This window comes from Ochlerotatus camptorhynchus, unplaced genomic scaffold (assembly GCF_037179485.1).
Source record: "Ochlerotatus camptorhynchus isolate MF236.1 unplaced genomic scaffold, CSIRO-AGI_Acam_v1.1 ptg000703l, whole genome shotgun sequence".
NCBI lineage: Eukaryota > Metazoa > Arthropoda > Insecta > Diptera > Culicidae > Ochlerotatus > Ochlerotatus camptorhynchus.
The window spans coordinates 44,565-65,073 of record NW_027041179.1 but is presented as its reverse complement, the minus strand read 5'-3'; the positions used below and the strand labels follow the sequence as shown (position 1 = coordinate 65,073).

The 20,509-nt window shown below is 38.9% G+C and overlaps 1 protein-coding gene across 1 annotated transcript in view; it reads left to right on the top strand.

The window, feature by feature from the left end:
* The window catches only part of LOC135714729 (neuronal acetylcholine receptor subunit alpha-7-like), an 82,228-nt gene that overhangs the window by 25,898 nt on the left and 35,821 nt on the right, over nt 1-20,509 (top strand). Inside the window, exon 6 of the mRNA XM_065238115.1 lies at nt 8,847-8,956. Within this exon, the coding sequence (XP_065094187.1) occupies nt 8,847-8,956 (110 nt within the window). The remainder of the gene's footprint in view (nt 1-8,846; nt 8,957-20,509) is intronic.

The following is a 20,509-nucleotide window of genomic DNA, read 5'->3' as shown; positions in this document are numbered from 1 at the left end:
TCAGATTCACAACTCTGGCAGTGCTCATTACAATTTAGCAGTTATTTCAATTATCATCGCTGATGTTTTTAGAAAAATAGAAAATAATTATGATTCTGAGAAACAATGCACAGGACACGTGTGCGTGTGAGAAAATGTGCGAGACGAATAAGTGTATAAAAAGTGCTCCAGGCTTTGGATCACGGTCTAAATTAAATTTAAAATTGTTTTTCATATTTTTATTTTCGTAGATATATGGCAAAATATTCGTTATAACATTGTATCGAAATAAATGTTGCAAAGAATGAGAAGATGTGATAGGGTCAATTTAAAGACCTCTTGAGCCTAAAAATGTTTGTAATTATTTGTAGTAATTAGGAAACGGATTTGATTGTCAACACTTCATTAGCCAAATATAAAGTAGGGAAAATGGACGTAATGTTGGCCTAAATGCTCCTAATTTGGGCCCATACATAAATTCAGCAATCGACTAAATTTTCAATAGCTACCAAAAATATCCATTAGTACCGTCCCAATGACCCGTTCATCTAGATAAAATTGATTAACAGCAGATTTTCAGCGATGGACCCAATCTTTGATCCAGAGGCCAACATTAGAGCCATTTCCCCTACACGGTATACTCTTTCGTTTTCTTAGAGATACGACTTTCAGACAATACTAGCGCCCTTACGTCCAGAAAAGCAGTTAATGTATCTTAAAAACACTATGAGGGATGCTGAAAGCTCCATCAAAGCATAAATGCATTCCTTGTTTTAAACATTATAAGGGTAACTGATGATGGTTGGACCTATTAAGGCCGGGACGTCAACATTCATGTCGTATTTTTTTTATGAGTTCAACATATAATTATAAAAAAATGGGTGACTAGGGAAAAGATCTACCTTTCTTGTTTCTAATAATAACATAAAAAGTTAAATATTATGAACAAATGATTTTATAAAACGTTTTTATTCAGCAAAGAATTATGATGTTGGTTGGACCTATACTGATCTTGGTTGGACCTAAAAAATGATGATGGTTGGACCTATTTTTGCAAATGCTAGTTTAGTTTGATCAAAAACTTTGTTTAGAGCTTATTAGTATCATGAAAAAACCCTTTTTATACAGTTTTTATGAATTTGCTATTTAAAAAAAACTAAGAAATTTGAGTTTAACTTCGTTTTAAAAAAAGTTCACTTTCCACGCATTAGCTATTAATCATGGCTCATTTTCTCGGAAATCATTGACCCGATTTGGAAAATTTTTAACGTCAAACTATAGGTATTGTGGTCTTATTGAAAGCAATCGAATATTTTTGGAATCGGTCAACTGGTTCTGGAGATATGGCCGGAACAAGTTCCAGGGTATATGGTACATGGACCTAATTTTGACATGGCAGGAATAAAACCTATCATGCGACACTTCACATTACTTCCAAATTCGATAACAAGATCAATAACAAAATTGAGTGCCCTGGACTACATTGGACACTTCCGGGCATGTTCTGGGTGCCCCCGGGGAATTTTGAGGCTTAAAATGACCGAATATCAGAACTTAATTCCGGTTTTATAGTTATTTTTCCCCTAGGAGTTTTTTTTTCGGAAATAAGTTTCAGTTAACAATTTTTAGTTTGTTAACATTTTATTTCAAGTTAATTCACACACAGAAGCTGTATGAGAAGTGCTTAATGTAAATTCATATTAACAGATTCTTTCGGCGCTTTCGTGGTAGTTCGGAAATCGGTGGTTACCTTTTCAGCCAACCTGACGATAGAATTCCCCCTTTAAATTTACAACCAACTAGTGACGCAAGGTCTTTAGCAGCTTCCAAGATCTTTTTGGTCGTCTTGGGACTGCCAGAAGCAGCGCACATACAAACCCAATCCCCTAACTGGTTCTCCACATCAACACTCAACACTATTTCCCTTTTATATTTCTTGCCGTGGCTTCCCTTAATTTTTGCGTGAAGTGTCGTTTTCGGAATATTGTACCTTTTCTGTGCCTGCTACGCGGTAAGTGATTTATTTCTTACTAAAAGAACAGCCTCTTGAAGATTTTCGACCGTATAACTCTTTTCTTTAGCCATTTTTTCATTCGAAGAAACTGATCACTCGGCCAAAACGAAATCGAATTTCAAATCAGCTGCGCATGAAAGATGTAGACAAACCGAAGCGCACCTAGCGGCCGTCTTAGGAAACATAGGTCCAACCATGATCATATTTATCTATTCGAATTTCGTCAATTATTCAAACATTTTAGTGAAACCAATGGATAAATGGCGTACTAACGTGTTGTTTACACCTTAAAGCAGTATTTTACTGCATGAAAATAAAAATAAATGTAAAAATATTCCTTTTTTGTATGTTTGAAAGTAAGGCATAATGACGAGCTAATGCGTGGAAAGTGAACTGTTTTGAAAAAAACATTGAAACTCAATTGTTTTGAGGTTTTTTCAATAATACACCCATGCAAATGGAAGAAAATGAGTTGTTTATGATAGTAAAGTGATATTTGAAAAAAAAAAAATAGCGAAGATTGACTAAACTAGCGATTGAAAAAATAGGTCCAACCATCATCAGTTTTTGGATAGGTCCAACCAGAACCCTATCATGTTCCAATGGATATCTACAAATATTGTGAACATGTCAACATGGGCTGTAATCAAACGTTTGCTGCTGACCATTCCTAACGTTAGGGTGGATTATATTGTTAATATAGTATATATGCAAAAATTAAGTATATCTTATCGGTACCCGTAGGTACCAATTGCGGTGTGGGTTTAAATCCCATCGATTGGCGAAATTTTTTTTCGCACACACGTGTGTGCTTTGTTCTCAGTATCTTCTATTTTTTACAGGTACAGGTACAGACTTTTGCGGTGCTGGTGGCGTAATGATAAGCGTGATTACCTCTCACCCCAGCAGGCCCGGGTTCAATCCTAGTCGGCGCCGCCGGGATGTTCTGAGATATAACATCTCTGATCACATCAGGGAAGTAAAGCCGTTGGTCCCCAGTTCATGAGTTTATGGGTCGATAGGTAGGGTACAGGTGTGGGACCTGCCTTCCTGGCGTCGGTAGCATAGGTGCTCAGGACGTAAAACAAGATCGACGGAAAACAAACCAAAGGAAAACAAATCACTAAAATGCTTGAGCATCTCAGTGCAGAGATTCCGTATGATGCAGAATGTTTAAATTTAGGCATCGCATGTTGAACGTGCTCCTCAGTGATTTGGAAAATTCCAAAGTCGAATCTGATGGTGTATCACGGATGACTGCATCTAGATGCGAGGATGAAATTGGCATCTCTGAGAAGGCACTAATAACTTTCTTTTTGCCCCGTAACGTGGGTAGATCACCTTTTCGTGGTACGTTACGGGATGTAAGATCTACCACCGATTCCTAGTCCTGACTTCTTCAAACTAGGGGAACAGGTTTTTTTCAGTAATCAAAGGAACATATCTTAGTCCTTGTTACTTTTTATGCCTTGTTGATAGTGATAAGTCCTCGGGTTGCCTGGACCGAGGATGATCTTGAAACAAGGAAAAAATGAGCTAGTTAGTATTCACCTATGTATGTGATTCCTAATCTTCTATTCGTTGTTCCCTAGTTTGAAGTGGTTAAGACTAGGGTTCTGATGCATGGTCATTATCGGTTTCATAGCTTGTTTTTGTTGTTAAGGAATCCAATTTTGACTGACAAAGGGGCGCGCCTTTGGAGGGTGTTTCAACACTCCGAAGGGTATAAATAGCGGAACCTTTCAGTTAGCATCGATTCCGTGCGATGAAGGCAAGAATGACAACTGTATCACAACCGAATACTTCATCATTTCTCAATAGTGATGGAATGAAACGACATGCACTAAACTAAGGACACGGGATATACTACAATAGATCAAATTACTGGTCGCAGTGGTGTTATGTCCCGAACAGAGACAAAAAAAAAGGTTTCTAATAATTCTGATGTTTCACTTTGAGTATACTACCTATTTAACCATGAGCATTAGGCCTAAACCTAATATCACCTTCATTTCAGCATCAGCGTGATTAATTATTGGTCGTTTGCAAGAAATCAGTGGTTGAAGTGAAAAAAGTCAACTGTGGATAATCGAGTCCGACCTGTATTGTATTGTATTTATTTAAGCATTGAGTCGGGATGTGGCTGTTTTGAATATGACCCGAAGCTATCACGGGCAGTACAGTTTATATGAGTAGATACGCAGTAAAGCAGCTTTTTCCAAGGTCTATGGAGCATTTCATCGTATACAAAAACCATTTTCCCATTACTAAACATATAACTTTACCGGGAAACTTACAGCCCGACGCTTTTTTTCTGAGAAAATCAGAGTTTTCCTTACATTCTTTGGAATAATTAAGAGAAAAAACATTTTCTCTATCTCATCATGAAAAATAGTGGGACTCTAAACAAGAACGAAAGGTCGATTAATGTGGTTTTCAAGTCCATCCTTTTGCCATTATGAGATAGAAAAAACGTGTTGAACACGATAATTTTCAATAGAATTGGAGAAAAATACTGACTTTTGTTAGATTTACGATATCTTTTAACAATTTTTTTATCAAATGAAACCTTTTTTCTGGGTCGAAAGCGTTTAAAGCATTAAAATCATAAGACAAACTGTTTTAAAAGAGTGAATAGTAGAAATTTGTCTGAACTTTGATTAAAAATATTTAAATATATATAAAAATAAATTCAAATAAAAATAAACAACTATTTAAAACTAAATAATGATTGATTCTATGAACATCTGTTTTGAAAAACATTATATAGGGGAAATGGATATAATGTTGGCCTATGGATCTAAGTTTGGGCGCATCACTATAAATCTGGACGGTTATAAGTGTGGTGGTTTTCTCCCTTTCCGGGAAGTTTTAGAACCGAGAAAGCAAACGTGATTCATCATGTTTGTTTGCAAGCATCAGAAGAGATGTAGCTCTGCGTTGTTTGATTTTTTCTCCCGGACCAGAAATTAGTGGCATCGCGAGTGATAATGTTTAATTTAAGTTTATTTACGCGCTGAGAGGCTTCGCAAAAAGACAAGAAAAAGGGGAAAAAGACGTCGGATACAAGATGCGATGGAGAGCCGCCTTTATAGTTGGACGTTGAACAGATCAGCTAAGTTTACTTACATTTTAATGTGTTATTCACATACATTTCAAATTGTTACTACTAAATACGCTCCAGAATATTTTTTTTTTTATTCCGGAAGTGTGAATGCATTACATGTATCCAATTGATACATCGATGTGTTCATGCGGGGCTTATTGTATATGAAGGAGACCTCATAATGTACGTGTAGGAACAGGCATTCTTGAAATGGGTCACTGAATGTACAATATCGCTGTCACCTTCCATCTCCAGGGCTCAAAATGTTTGCACCTATGATACAGGATAGATGCAGACAGGTTCCTTCCATAAAAACACTGCCGGTTCAGTGGACGATGGATTGTATCCACACACACCACACACACATCACTATAAATCTGCTATTTATCCATTTTGTCTAGATGAACGCGTCATTGGGACGGTACTATTAGATATTTTTGGTCGCTATTGAAAATTTAGTCGATTGCTGAACTTATGTATGGGCCCAAATTAGGGGCATTTAGGCCGAAATTACATACATTTCCCCTATGTTTTTATTATTATTATTATAGTCACTTAAACACTCTTGGGTCATTCGTGACTTGTCCGGTGAGATTTAAACTCATAACTGTGGCGTGAGAGGTATGGATATTCACCACTACGCTGGGGTCGCCACTACAGTTTCGTTGTATATACCAACGGTCTATGGTCAAGATAACGATGGGAGATTTTACGCGAAGGTTTAAATACAGATTTTTTTCCTTTTCAGGAGTCTAATGACGTGCGAAATCTGCAATACCAACAATTCTTCTTGCATCTGATTAATAAAAACATATTTTGAGAGCGTTTCTTTCACTACTATATACTTTTCATGGACATCATGAAACTGCTTATTAACATTTTGTGTGTTGAACCAAATCGTATTAAGATTCCACAAGTCAAAGCATTGAAAGGGGCCGTCCACATTCTATGTAGACAGTTTTTGAGAGATTTGTGCAATGATCAGCTATTTGTGCAATCATCTATTTTTTAAATTTATATGGACCACCGCACGTCTCCTCCTCCTTTTTTAATTCGAATCCGGTGTATCCTTTCCCAAGATTTCGGAGGTTTCCTCTGTATCGAATGACTCTTCCAGCTTAGCGTCGTTACTGCCGAATAGTCGTCATATATGTTACGGAATAACGAAGGAACTGTTATCCGTAATTGAACTACCAGTAAAACTGATATCAATGGAGTATTGCCACGATTTGGAATCTATTAGAACAAAAAGGGAGCACCCAACTCTTGCACTTGCGCTTCAAATTGAGCATCCGGCTCAAAGATCCACAGTGTACGGGCCAATTCCATCAATCGGTAGATAAAAGGACTGTATTTCGGCATTTGTAATGAAAACTCACTGTATTAGCACTCTTGAATAAAGAACAGATCAAAGTTTACATGTGTCTCACTTTATACACGTAATTTTTCAAAACGTAGAACTATTGTCGTTTTCGTTTTTGGGGGATAGTACCAAAAGTGTATTACCATTTCAGGGAAATCAATTCAATGCTACATGTTATTAAAACTGATATTCTGACGCCAAATTCTATTTTTTTTTCTCTGATTTGACAATAGCCTCAATAACATTTGTTTGTAAACAAAGGTGCACCCGATATCTACATCCTGAATAAATTTGGTGTACGGTCGTGTAGCAACGACCCGAGCAAAGTCTGAGATCAAATTGAAATCTAAATTTGATGTTGTTATTTCGCTGATAATGATTACTCATGTTGCTGTCGTTTTGGTCGTTTCAACGGATAAAATATCACAATTGAGAGCAAACAAATCTTCCTGTGACATCACATTGGAAACTATTTCTGCTATCAGTGAGAGCAAACTGAAAACTAAATTTGATATATATTTTTTCTGTTGATAACAAAAAAAGTATTCAACTTGATGCTATGCTAAGGCAATGAAAACAAACCCACAACAACATATTTCTGAAGAGCAAATGTATAGCAAATTGAAAACAAAATTTAGGTTTCAAATGTGTCGATTGCGTAAACTGAAATCAAGTTATGATTTCAGTTTGATGGTGATATCAAAACTTGATTTCAATATGCTGTCATTTTGATGCTGGACTTTGCTCGGGTAGCTACACCGCAAAAACGGAAACGACATACGAAGATGGGTTTTCAAGTTCAAGAAATAAAGGAGTCTCGAAGTGTTTTGTTGTCCTGGTACCAGCTTGAAAATAGATCGCTTGAAGATTCCCGATTATATTTCGGACTAAAGAATCCTTTACTGGGTAAGTATAAGTAACCTTCCACATCTTGCGGTGGAAGATTGTCTTCAATTGTCACAACTTTTCCGGGTTGTCCGGTATGGCCAGACTGGGAGGCTTTGGAATACCTTGTCAATCTGCAAATAAGCTGGTGTAACACGCCGATTGAAGGAATTTAACATTCGAGCCGAATGCGATCAGGTTCGAAAGACCCATGTTTGGGCTAATTCCTTCAATCGGCGTATTAATGAACTGTGGTTCGAATTGTATGCAAATGTTTACTGTGTTTATTAAATTGTGAAAAGTAGATGAACAGTAAATTTGCCTTACATAAAATCCCAAATACAGTCCTTTAATACGCCGATTGAAGGAATACCCCAGGGAGGCACAAATGCAATGTAGCAAAAGACTGAAAGTCTCTCTAATGAAGAAAACTAACTAACTAACCGAAAAAATGTTATACCCTGGCCTTTTGAAAACCTACCTATGGAAATGACGGCTTCGGCTAAAGTCTTAGTGTTATTTTTTTTTTGCAAAGCGATAGTCTGGAATATGATGCATCATCGCTCAAGGACTTCATTTACCCCCTGACGATGATAGGTTAAGAAGTGCAGAAACTGTTATTTCTCCTATGTTGCATGAATTTGAAAAAAAATGGAAACACTTGTTTCAGATCGTCCAACTGCTCCGAGCATGTTGATTCGAGTTGGAGTATTTGTTTGTTGGTGAACTGAACCACTGCCAGTTCGATGATCTATTTTGGATTTATAGTTTTTAAACTCTCTAACCAAAACTGTTTCTAAGAAATCTTTATGAAGAATATATTTTTTTTGGGATAAAGATATTGAGACCTAAAGATTAATAATGCCAACATCGAGGGTTGATAACAGCTGAAATTATTTGTTTTATAAGCGAAAATTATCGTTATCTTCTGATTTTTATGGTTTTTAAACATGAATGTTATTGTGTGCCATCAGCTTAATAACGAGCATTTTATTTATTTCTGTTATAATTATATTTTATATTTCTTTTAATTTGATTGTAGGTTACTTGAATTCTTACATATATTTTCATTAATCCAGTATAAATTTAGGGCCATTAATAAAATCATTAACTACTATCGATCTATTAACTAAACTAACTAACAAATGCTTTAACATGTTCTTTTTGTTTTGCTTCATTCAAACTATGCCGTTTCATATGCATTACAGGAATCTGACATTCCGCTGAATTTTTTTTTTTACTTCAATCTTACTATTCTTAAGCAAATTGAAAAGTGAAACTAATGAATAATCAGTAAACGTATGAAATACTGTCCCAAAAATGCTGATTATCTTTATAAGTAGACGCCACTATTGCATGTTATCTATGTCACTATGTTGTTTGCTACTATAACCTTTTCTGCTTTATATAAATGTGATGTTCATATCTTCAAAAAAAAAATCCCGTGGAAGCAGGTGTATTTATTCTATGCTAATTCATAAATTTCAATTCATCTATAGGAATGGAACGATTATAACTTAAGGTGGAATGATTCTGACTTTGGAGGAGTAAGAGATTTAAGGATAACACCCAACAAGCTATGGAAGCCCGATGTGCTGATGTACAACAGGTAAAATATTGTGTTTGCTTTTCTTTTAAAAACTGATATTTCATATTCAAAGTCATCAGTTAAAGATGGTTGATGTGTAGAATTTTAAAATTTTCTGATGTTTCTTATTTGTTTTTAAATAAAATTTATCATTTAAAAATAGGATGAATGATCTATTTTTATCAGCAGTTTGTGAAATTAAATTACGCATATTGTTTTCGGTACTTAAAGCTACTATTATACAAAAATGATCATAAATAAATATTTTATTTACTTTTACTTGATAAAAATTAAATTTATTTCTTATAAATCTTAATGAATATGTAAAGAGCTTTGTCGTCAACTAGCGATCAATTTGCTAACTAAAAATATATATTGTGGGTTCAATCTCAGGCTCCTTCTTACTATTGGAGTGAACGATCGTGTTTTTTGGTTTTTGGTTTAATGTAGAAAATTGCAACTGATAGTACTCAATTGGACCTATCTAAAAAACATGATATCTTCAGCATAGTATGACGGATGCTTGATCCGGGATCTAGAATAGAACGAGTTATATCATTACATGTTGGTTGAATTATTTCGGTGATTTCTTTTTTTAAATAGCTTATGCCGGTTGTTGTGATGTAAGAGGTTTGGTGGCCTAAAGGTGACCGTTTTTGTTTACTGAGCAAATGGTCGTGGATACGATTGTAGCATTACCGAGCTAATAGGGCCGCTTTAGGGTTGTCAATACCGAGGTGGTTATTGTACATTTTTTACTGCAAATATGTCACTACTAAATTGTATAGGGGATACTAATGTCGCGACATTTTTCGCCGTAAAATTTGCATGAAATTCACCACCTCTGATGAAGAATAACAAAGGTGTGTATTGTACCAATACAAATTGATTGAAAAATAATCCTCTAGCACACAATGAGCAATATTTGTTTCATTATTTTGTTGAGGACGAATTTTGCTCCCTAATTATATAGAGTACATAGAGGATCTCGGCGTTACCGTGGACTGCAGAATGACTTTCAGAAACCACTATAATGACATCATCTCCAGAGCTAATTTACAATTGGGCTTTATTTTCAAAATTGCCGACGAGTTCCGTGACCCGCTATGCCTCAGGTCACTCTATTGCTCGCTAGTGCGATCCTTATTGTCAAGTTTAAATAGTTCCTTGAGTCAAGTTTAAATAGTTGTTTGGTGCCTTTTCCATGCTAGCTGGATCACTAGAATTGAATCCGTTCAACGCAAGTTTGTGGGATATGCTCTTTGTTTCCTCAACTACCATGACCCAAAGAACTTGCCACCGTACGAGGAGCGTTACCGTCTCCTGGGAATCTAACCATTAGAGGTGAGACGGACGGTCGCTCAAGTTTTGTTCGCTGGAAAGCTGCTTACGGGTGACATTGACTTTCCAACACTGCCGTCTCAGCTAAATATGTATGCCCCTGAGAGGCCTCGTCGTCAACGCAATATTCTGTTTTTGAACCACGGCACCGAAATTATACACAACACGAGCCAATTCGAGCCATCAGCCGGAAATTCAACAACTTCTTTTATATGTTCGACTTCAATGTATCAGCTGACGTTTTTTGTCATCGGTTACTTGGCATTTTCCGTACCGTTGAATGTAACTATTTAGTTTAAGTTTTATTGATTTAGACAATAATTGTCAGCTAGATTTTTCAATATACAAATAAACAAATAAACATATATATCTGGACTCCGATAAAGATCTCTCGGAATCAATGGATGTTGGTTTGATTGGTCCCATGTTATCATAGAGCACGGTCTTTTTTTCATTATCTTGATCTTTATATTTGATCTAGAAATTGTTGAAGATCTTATTTCAATCAGCCTCTTTTAAAATAGGTCATTGACGAAAAGTTTATCCGAGCAATGTGATTAATGTTCTGCTTTTGTTTTTAATCCTTTAGTAATATCGGAGGTATGCTGTTCCATGATTATTCTTTGAAACGTTTCCACAGCATGTTTTTGCTTAGTAGCTATGGATGTTGTGAAAAATATTCCAAAACTGTCTATGGCCTTCATGAGTTATTGTAGCATAAACTAAAGGGCAATATCAGCTTAACCCTTTATCTGTACCTTGGAGTCAATTTGACCCCAGGCCACTTTGAAAGGCTGTTACTATTTTATAAATTGATGGATTTTTCTAAAACTTTCGTGACTAGGTGCATCAGCCGGAGCTCTGTAATACAAGATGAAATGTGCTCCAAAAACATGGACAAATATTTATTGTGTTTTTTTTATTAAAATACTTACGTTGTCTGTACCCTGGGGTCAATTTGACCTTTAATTTAAATTGCCGTATCTTACCGAAATTTCAATGTATTTCTTAAATTTAAAATGTATTGCAAAGAAAAATTAGTGAAATTTCAGATAATATTATCGGACTTGTTTTGGAGGGGCGCTGTAAAAATATATCCATTAAGAGGCTTCCTTCTGCAAAGATGTTCAGAAATATAATGTCTTCAAAACTATGGACAGTGTATGATAGAATTTACTTTACAAAAGACGGAAAATTTCTATCTAGTCCATATGTTAAATTCGGGCAAACAATGCAAAGAGAATGTCACACTAGCGTCACCTGGTGAGTGAATTCTGAAATAAAATATTTTCCTTAAGATAGGTCTTGTCCATCTGAACAACTTTGCTTAAGTTCCGGGAACTATCCTTATAAGCAGGATCTGTAGATGGCGTTATATAATGTGTATTTAGGAAGGCGCAACTTGATCATTTTCGTTTTAGCACCATCTATTGAGTAAATTCTGCCATACACTGTCCATAGTTTTGAAGACATTGTACTCCTGAACATCTTTGCAGAAGGAAGCAACATCCTAGATGGTTGGGAAACGCGTGAGATATACGCCCCTAAAAAAATCTAATAATTTACAGAGATACGATCGGAACCAATGCAGTAGGGAACCGCCGATGCCAAGCTTTTCCAACTTTGCCACAGCAATATCGTGGTCGATTCTGTCGAATGCCGCCGATAAATCCATACATGTGACGTCAGTTTGCGATTCAGCTGTAAACCTATCCATGATGAACGATTGACAGGAGATTCGTGGTCGTTGAACGCTTTGGCATAAATCCATGCTGATCCTCTCTAATGTATTGCTTAACGTGGAAATAGATTGGCCCCAGGACCACCAATTCGAACAATTTGGAAGCCGCACACAACGTTAAAATTCCACGATAATTGTCAGCATTTCGTCTATCACCATTCTTGCGGACGGGAAATATATACGCGTCTTTCCACAACGAAGGGAATTTATTGGTCGTCAACAATAATCGAAATATATGCCCTAGAGTAGATCACTGATGATATATAGCGTTTGAGACAGGAATTGTTTTAACGCATCGATCGGAAATCTGCACGTTGTTGAGGTAGTATGACGTCGTTGCAAAAAGTATCAACGAACTTTTCAGAAAACATTCGACGCATGTCAGAAATTAAATCAGCCACGTTTCCGTTTCGAGGAATTGAGGATGGTAGACCATTATCCGTTCGTTATTCATTTACATGTCTCCAGAACGCCTTATGGTTACGCTTTAGTTTAGTCTGCACACCGCGTCGATAGGCTAAAAAGCAGCGACGTGCTAATCGTTTGTATCGATGGTTAAGCATCACGTAATGGTTCGTCAGTAAAATCGACCGGTGCTTTGAAAACTTACCTAATTTTACGCAAGGATGCTGAAAGTCACGGTACTTTCCTGGAGGATGAAAGATCTTTCGTTGGGACATGTCGATCGATGAAAAACTTGTAGTGGCGATATCAGCATCATCTGTCCCGAAGATTTCATCCCAGTTGATACCATCAAGGACATTGATAATGTCATCATAATTGGCATTGTTGAAATCATAGCAAGTGGATCGAGGAACTACGGCAAATTCGGCCAATGGGTTATCTTCGAGATGAAGGAGAATCGGTGGGTGATGGGGCACTAGTTTTACTAAAGGAGATGGAGCCTGTGTAATATGTTGCTTTGCTGATAAGCTTTATAGCTATTCTTATCGAAAACTTTCTCAGTTACAACTAATTTGCATAGATTGTTTTAAACCAAAAGACAAATTAAATTGTTATTAATTATTTAAGAGATTGATAACCTTATGGTATGATCAAGCAGCTTCCAGGCAACACAGTATTTTACAGTGTGATATAGTGGCCATGATCTTTGTGCTCTATTTTTTTTTGATAATTACTTTATTTGTACAGGCTCAATCGAATAAACTTTACAGAGCCGAGTTATCCTTTCCGTTATACATTATTACTGTCTTATATTTAAAGATAAAGGAACTGGACCGAGTACTCGCAGTTGTCTCGAGGTTAGTGGAGATTTACAATTTTTTGGATGGGAAAAGGGAAGAAGGAGGTTTCAAATGTGGTTTGCGATACAACTATTTAATTAATCCTAAAGCATGAAATGATGTCTATTCATCTTGAAAACAAACATTGGAAAAAAACCCACACATAAAAAATACAAACTAAACACAAGGTTAATCAAACTTACAATCTAAGGTTAATATTCTTAAAGTAAACATATATGAGTTTCATAAACTCCAGATCGCGTCTAGCCTAACCATCCCGAACTGGAACATTAGGTTGTCTACCTTGAGCCCGAAGGGAATCATAAAAATGTGATCTGACTCCACGATACTCCGCACAAGACCAAAGGATGTGATCAGCGTCCTGGTAACCTTGTCCACATTCACAAAGATTGCTGTTTCCCAACCCCACACGGAACAAGTGAGCGTTTAACGATTGGACATGAGGCGATACATCACGCGAATGAAGTCTCGACCCATATTCAACCCTTTGAACCATGCAAACTTCGACACTTTAGGGATAATTGAATGTAGCCATCGTCCCAAGCTCCCTTCACTCCATTGATGTTGCCAGCTAACGAGCGACTGCTGACGATAAATAGAAAAAAAAAAATCACTATAGGCGATTTGTCGATCATAAATGTCGCCTTCCATAGCGTCCACCTTCGCAAGTGAATCCGCCTTCTCATTGCCCAAAATTGAGCAATGCGAAGGGACCCACGCGAAGGTGATGATGAAAGAGCGCACGGATAAAACACTAAGCAGCTCTTGTATTAAAAAAAAATACGAGAAGTGCCTTACCGAACTGAGACTATCCGTAAAAATAAAGTAGGGGTCTGGAAGAAGTGAAGCAATAGTTTCCAAAGTGTAGTGAATTGCTGCCAGTTCAGTCACATACACATAACAAGGAGCTTCAAGTTTTCGAGAGGCGCTATGAAATTCATTAAATACACCAAAACCAGCGGACTCCTCTATTAGAGATCCATCTGTGAAAAACGTTCTTGCAGAATCAACATGGCCAAACAGAGTATAATGACGGAGCAATCATAGGACGATGATGCTCTGGAATTCCGCGGATTTCCTGCGTCATACTTAAATCAAAATTCACTGAATTGCCGAAATCGGAGAAGACTACACGATTGGGAATATTTCTTGAAGGGCTGACCTGTGTTAAATATAGGTAGTACAAAATCATAAAACATGTTTGAAGCTTCTCAAAGTTTTCGATCACCAGTGGGTTCATTACTTCGCAACGGGTGAGGAGCCTCAGAGATAACTCTGAAAAACGGACGGATAGTGGGAACATGCCCGCCAGCACTTCGAGACTCATAGTATGAGTCGAGTGCATGCATCCTAACACGATACGAAGACAACGATACTGGATCCGTTCCAGCTTGATGATGTGCGTTTTAGCTGCCGACTGGAAGCAAAAACTACCGTACTCTAAAACCGATAAAATCGTTGTCCGGTACAACGTTAGAAGATCTTGCGGATGGGCTCCCCACCACGTTCCAGTAATTGTTCGAAGAAAATTGAACATTGAATCCCACATTGAAAATCAATGTGGGATCTCCAGGTGCATTTGGAATCGAACCAGACCCCAAGATATTTGAAAGACATGGAATGAGTGATCGGCTTACCCAAAAGTTGAAGCTTCGGTTGTGCTGGGCTATGCTGCCTAGAAAAAACGACCAATTCAGTTTTCTCCGTGGAGAATTCGATACCTAGCTGAATAGCCCAAGTAGACAAATTGTCCAAGGCATCCTGTAAGGGTCCTTGCAGGTCAACCTCTTTTGGCCCTGTGATAGACACTACGCCATCATCTGCAAGTTGTCTCAACGTGCAATTGTCACTAAGGCAGACATCAATTTCTCTAACGTAGAAATTGTACAAAAGGGGGCTTAAACATGAGCCATGTAGCTAAATCGAAAAGCTGTAGAGTTTCCATGAGTAAAGCTCATATGTTTTTCTGACAGCAAATTGTACAAAAAATTATTCATTAATGGAGACAATCCACAAGCGTGGAGTTTCTCTGAAAGAACTTCAACGGATACTGAATCAAAAGCCCACTTGATATCCAAGAGCACAGAAGCTTCCGCCGTTGGAGGAATATAACTTCCTCTCTAATCACATCGTCGACAGCACACTTCAAGCTCAAACACGACCGGTGTCGCGATCGTCAATTCGTAAGAAAACACCATCGGGATCAACAATGCATGGAGGTTTACCGAAAAAAGTCCGACGCGTTTAAACTTTTTCGGAAACGCGGAACACGCGAGCATTTCGACGAATACACATCTCTTGAACGCGAACTCAAGAGCCTCATCAAGGCCAAAAAACGGGGTTATTGGCGGCAGTTTGTAGACTGATTGTCGCGCTAAACGTCTATGGAACGTGGCGCGAAGGATGCGTAACCGGTCTTCGAACAACGAGAGTGAGGAGTACTCAGAACGTTGGATTCTCAAGTTCGCGCGAAAAGTATGCCCTGATTCCGTGCCGGCACAGATGATTCCTCGCGAAACGAAGAATTCGGGAGATGAGATCAGCCAGCCTTTTTCAATGCTGGAAGTCTCACTCGCGCTCCTTTCGTTTGGCAATTCGGCTCTGGGGGCTGATAGAATCAAGTTCAACTTGTTGAAGAACCTCCCAGACGTCGCTAAGAGACGCATGTTGAACTTGTTTTGTCAGTTCCTGGAGCTCAATATTGTGCCGGATGATTGGAGGCAAGTGAGAGTTATAGGCATTAAAAAGCCTGATAAACCCACGTCGGATCACAACTCGTATCGGCCCATCGCGATGCTTTCGTGCATTCGGAAATTGATGGAGAAAATGATCCTTGTTCGCCTCGACAAACGGGTTGAGACGAACCACCTTCTTTCAGATACTCAATTTGGTTTCCGTAGGGGTAAGAGAACGAACGACTGTCTCGCGTTGCTTTCCTCGGAAATTCAGTTGGCTTTTGCTAAGAAAGAGCAAATGGCTTCTGTGTTCTTGGATATCAAGGGGGCTTTTGATTCAGTACCACTGACGATACTGTATCGCCTATCACGGATTGGAACTTAGTCCAATCGATTTTACGGGTTAGATCGTACGCGACGTTAACGGATTCTGACGAGATGAACCCACTGGCAATCGAAATTTTGATCGGCAGATGATCACTACCGTGTGGATCCTGGAAAACATGCCAAGTGCACGATTGGCATGTTCAACGATTGTGAATTGGAGCAAAAGGTGAGGTCTAATCTGCTACCATTCGAGGATGGACCAGCCAAACGTGTTACTTCTCCATTGTTAAGGATTGTCATGTTGAAGTTGTCGCAGAGATCATAAATCAAAGTAGAACGGTTATCATTGTACAGCTCCCGCCAGCCTGTGCCATGGGAGTTAAAATCTCCCATGATCAACCATGGAGCGGGAAGTACCGCACATATGTCGAAAAGTTGTTTGCGATTAACAGAGACTCTAGGAGCAATATATGCAGAAGCAATACAAAGGCGCTTACCTTTAATGCGACATGCGACAACTTCAATACCGGGGAATTCGGGAAGATTCACTCTATAGAAGGAATGGTACTTTTTGATCCCCAAAAGTGCCCCTCCTCCACGTGAATCCTCACCATCCAATCGAATAATGTTAAAATCATAAAAAGGGAGATCAATTTCTGAAGAGAGCCATGTTTCACAGAGGGCAAATGCATCGCAATTATTGTTATAGACTAAATACTTAAACGAATCTAATTTCGGAATAAGGCTTCGACAATTCCACTGTAGAACAGTGATCAAATCCCCGACCTCGTTTGGAAAATTATCCATCGAAGGAGATGATAGCTGCAAGAAGGGGCCATTTGTTTTTATCCATTTCGTTTATTTGGAAGGCTCAATCGCGTTAGCTTTACGGAGCCGATAATTCATTGTTCACTGTGTGTAACAAAATTCACTTAATTCTATGTCTAGTAGGAGTTGGGCCGATTACTCGCGGCTTACTCGAGGTTAGAAGGGTACATTTTCGAAGGATAGGATCAGGGGAGGAGCTTGGGGTAGGGTTTCGTTGTCTCATCAGAGCGTTGTCGCCAGTATGAACGGTAGTGCTGTTCTAGCTTCGTCCGGAGTTCGACCGGCTATGGTGGGTGACCAGTGGGCGACGATGAGACTCATCGAGACGGGGGGACAAGACAAACAAAAACTAATAAAGAGAGACAAAAGACAAAAGGAATTAAATTCTTATACTAGACATTTGAAGAAAAACATAAACGGACTGCATACAGCAGAGATCACGGGTTGCCAACACGTCTCTGATAGGAACATAGGGTTGTCTTCCTTGGGCCTCGAGGGTATTCAAAAGTCGCTCTCTGGCGGCGTCATTATCCGTACATTGCCAAACTGCGTGTTCGATGTCATCGTAACCGTTTCCACACCGACAGATGTTGCTGTCCACGAGGTTTATTCTATTGAGATGAGCATCTAGCGAGTAGTGGTTGGACATAAGTCTACTCATCACGCGAATGAAGTCACGACTTAAGCCCAAGCCTTTAAACCACGCTCTCGATGAAACATTAGGAATAATTGAATGTAACCACCGTCCAAGATTTCCAGTGTCCCAATCGGTTTGCCAACTCGAAAAGGTACTCTGACGCACTAAATGGTAAAATTCATCGTGTGAAATTTGCCTGTCATACAATTCGCCTTCCTGCGCGCCCACCTTTGCGAGAGAGTCCGCCTTCTCATTGCCTGGGATTGAGCAATGTGAGGGGACCCATACAAAGGTAATCATATATGATCTTTCGACCAGCACACACATCTGCTCCCTTACCTTTGAAAGGAAATAAGATGAGTGCCTACCTTGTTTCATCGACCGAATAGCCTCAATCGAACTGAGACTATCCGAGAAGATGAAGTAATGGTCTGTGGGCATATTGGAAATCATCCCCAATGCGAAGTTGATTGCTGCCAGCTCAGCAACAAAAACGGAACAAGGTTCCTGAAGTTTGCGGAAGGCGCTAGAGTTTTCATTGAAGACACCGAAGCCAGTGGATCCATTGAGACGGGACCCGTCTGTAAAATATCTTTTCATGCAATTGACTTGTTGGTACTTTTCAGTAAAAATACGCGGAATAATAATAGGTCGAAGTTGATCGGGAATCCCATGAGTTGCTTGTTTCATGGTCAGATCATATTCAATTGAGGAACTGCGATTGGTGAAGTGAACACGGTCTGGAGTATAACAAGGAAGACACATATCTGATGATATGTAGTGGTGGTAGATTCTCATAAATCGAGATTGTGTGTTCAGCCCAAGAATTTCTTCAAAATTAGCAATTATAAGTGTGTTCGTCACTCCGCATTTGATTAGTATTCTGAGAGAGAGCTCCCAGAAACGGTTCTGGAGGGGTGTTACTCCTGCCAGAACCTCGAGACTCATGTTATGCGTTGAGTGCATACAGCCTAGAGCAATACGCAGACAACGATATTGAATTCGTTCCAATTTTATTAGGTGACTTTTTCTTGCCGAGAGAAAGCAGAAAGAGCCGTAATCTAGAACAGAGAGAATAGTTGTTTTATAAAGCGTTATGAGGTCTCCCGGATGAGAACCCCACCATGTGCCGCAAATTGAACGGAGAAAGTTGATCCTCTGCTGACATTTTTGCTTCAAATAAGTAATATGGGCATTCCAAGTGCACTTTGAATCAAACCAGACCCCAAGGTACTTGAAAGACAATGATTGAGTAATGTTTCTGCCCAAAAGATTAAGATGCATTTGGGCTGGGTACCGCTTTCGAGTAAACACTACCAGTTCAGTTTTCTGCGGCGAGAATTCGATCCCTAGATTCATAGCCCAAGAAGACAAGTTATCTAAGGAATTTTGCAATGGTCCTTGCAAGTCCACGGCATGTGGACCTCTTACGGAAACCACACCGTCATCTGCAAGTTGTCTTAGCGTGCATTGTTCTGCCAAACAGTTGTCGATATCTTTGACGTAAAAGTTATAAAGAAGAGGGCTGAGACATGAGCCTTGGGGCAGGCCCATGTAGCTAATTCTGGAAGTTGTCAGTTGTCCAAGGGAAAAGTTCATTTGCTTTTCTGACAACAAATTGTACAAGAAATTATTTAAAATTCCAGAAAGTCCACATCTGTGCAGATTGTCTGACAGAATTTCAATGGAAACTGAATCAAAAGCCCCCTTAATGTCCAAGAATACTGAAGCCAATTGCTCCTTGTGTGCAAAGGCCAGTTGAATATCTGTGGAAAGCAGCGGTAGACAATCGTTTGTTCCTTTGCTCTTGCGGAACCCAAACTGTGTATTTGATAGCAAATTATTTGTTTCGACCCACTGATCGAGTCTCCGAAGGATCATTTTCTCCAACAATTTCCTAATGCACGAAAGCATGGCAATCGGACGGTATGAGTTATGGTCAGACGCTGGTTTGCCAGGTTTTCGAATGGCTATTACTTTGACCTATCTCCATTCAGGCAGTATAATGTTGTTTTCTAGTAAGGAATTGAATAAGTCTAGCAAGCGTCTTTTAGCGATATCTGGGAGATTTTTCAGAAGATTGAATTTAATCATATCGCTTCCCGGTGAGGAGTTGTTCGATGAAAGAAGAGCCATAGAGAAATCCAGCATTGTGAATGGTCTATCCAGAGAGCCGCCGCTAGGAGACGCTTCACGAAGAATATTTTGTGCTGGAACTGAGTCCGGACAGACCTTTTTAGCGAAATCGAATATCCATCGGTTGGAGTATTCTTCACTCTCATTGAAAGATGAGCGGTTACGCATGTTGCGAGCCACCCTCCACAAGGTGTTCATTGAGGTTTCTCGTGAGAGTCCCTCGACGAAATTGCGCCAATAACCGCGTTTTTTTTGCTTTGATTAATTGTTTCAGCTTTGTCTCAAGCTCTGAATATTCCTCGAAGTAACTGGAGGTTTTGTGTCTACGAAAAACTTTGAAAGCATCCGATTTTTCTACATACAATTTTGTGCATTCTTCGTCCCAACCAGGTGTGGCTGGTCTCCTTTTAAAGGGTGCACTTGGAACTTTTCTTTTTTGTGCTTCCAGTGAGCTTTTGTAAATCAAATCGGCTAGGAATCGATATTCTTCCAATGGTGGAAGCGCATCTATTGATTCGACACCGATTGTCACCGCCGTTGCATATTTCTGCCAGTCGATGTTCCTTGTAAGATCAAATGGAACCCGAGATGGTTCTGCAGAGTGAGGGCCACACTTTATTGAAA